Source organism: Salvia hispanica, chromosome 6 (assembly GCF_023119035.1).
Source record: "Salvia hispanica cultivar TCC Black 2014 chromosome 6, UniMelb_Shisp_WGS_1.0, whole genome shotgun sequence".
NCBI lineage: Eukaryota > Viridiplantae > Streptophyta > Magnoliopsida > Lamiales > Lamiaceae > Salvia > Salvia hispanica.
The window spans coordinates 20036762-20038374 of NC_062970.1; the positions used below are offsets into that span (position 1 = coordinate 20036762).

Below are 1613 nucleotides of genomic sequence, written 5' to 3' on the forward strand. Positions count from 1 at the left end.
ATTTTATGGTTATACGCTTTAGCATTGTTAGTCAGCCATGCCATTCTTATGGTCTCTGGACTATCTGTCGACATTGTGGCCAGTAAAAATAATGGATTTCTTGCATGAATATGACACGGCTTCCTAGTAGAAGAACGTTTGTGCTTGATTTTTGTGGATGTAAAATTGATGAATTGTTTTGTGGTTATTTGCAATTCTTTGAAATTTTACATGTTTATATTATTGGTATTTGTTCTCAGCTTGAACGAAAGATGATTGATACTTGGGATATTTACTATGCCATACTTAGTTCAAGGAAGCGTGACTCTGAATTGTTTAAGGAATGGAAAAGTAAGCTTGATGTTGATCGTTTGATCAATGACTTGAGGTTGATTCTCAGCAAGAATCGTCCGCCCACATACCATCTACAAGGAGAGGACAAGGAGTTTCGTGATCAGTGGCATACCGCGGAATGTCATCTCAAGGGCTTCCTTTTAGCCGGTGTTGGCAATGCCCTTGAGAGGTTTGACAAACCCAAAAGGCCGTTGGTCAACAAGCCCACGTGGTTTGAAGAAAAGTCCTCTAAGGTAAGAGCTGGTATCGCTGTGAAGCATTTAAGGCATGATGTATTTGAAGAGGGCCAAGACGTGGGGGTATATGCCCTAGTCATGCTTGGCTACTTCAATAAACTTCACTTGTCGGGGGGGAAAGTTGACCCAGAAACCCAACAGATAATGATCCTTGATGGGCTTCCAGATAGCTTTAATGAAGTCAGAAATGAAATTTTGTTTAGCGACAAAAAGTTTTCGTTTTTGGAGCTTTATAATAAGCTTGTGATTGCTCAAACAAAGATGAAAAGAAGGGGTGGACTTTCGAGATGACCATGTTCAAGTCAGAAGAGTTTATTTTTGCTTTTATGTTTACATTGTTGAATTTTGAGAGTTTTTGATATTGTTTGGTTTTGATATCATATGGATTATTGATATGGAATTTTATTCCTAGTTTATCAATTGTGTTTTTGGATTATCGATGTCATTTTATAATGCTTGCATTATTAGATAAATGAAGTTTTGATTATCCAATTATTTATGACATCAAATGTAACATGGTTAATATCAAAATGTTTACTTGTGATTAAATTTGTTGATTCAATTATTATGAAGTTTTCTTCTAGAAATATTGATTATTAAGTTTCTTTAATCCTTAAGTCTTTTGAACCATTATTTTGTTGAAGAGTCAATAGAACATTAATGTTCGACATGGATTCAATACAAAATAAAATGATCTTATGATCGCGTTTGTTCAAATAAAGGTGTAAGGATAATACCAAGAGTTGGTATTATATAATTAAAGTTTTGGGAATCATATTCGACATGATTAAAACTTTATATATTGCTATAAGTATTCTACTTTAATTAGTAGAAATTCAGAAGGATCAAAATAATGGATTTTGATAGAGGAATATGTATAAGTGCACTTGAGAAAGGCACATAAAATTATTCCACTGGATCAAATGGCCTAGAAATATTTTGATCAAATAATCGTGCTCCTTAGCAAGAATTAAGGTTATAAATTACAAGTATATTTTCGTTTTATGTACTCTAGCAAACTATGTTGGTAGATTCTTTTAAAGA

The 1613-nt window shown here is 33.5% G+C and overlaps 1 protein-coding gene across 1 annotated transcript; it reads left to right on the top strand.

The window, feature by feature from the left end:
• Window positions 1–251: 251 nt before the first annotated feature.
• Window positions 252–860, top strand: LOC125194881. Its single transcript, XM_048093100.1, has one exon. It carries the CDS (start codon window positions 252–254, stop codon window positions 858–860), a length of 609 nt encoding a protein of 202 aa, XP_047949057.1.
• The last annotated feature ends 753 nt before the right edge of the window (window positions 861–1613 follow it).

Coding starts and splice junctions, on each gene's coding strand:
- LOC125194881 (XM_048093100.1), top strand. CDS start 252: ATGATTGATACTTGGGATATTTACTATGCCATACTTAGTTCAAGGAAG.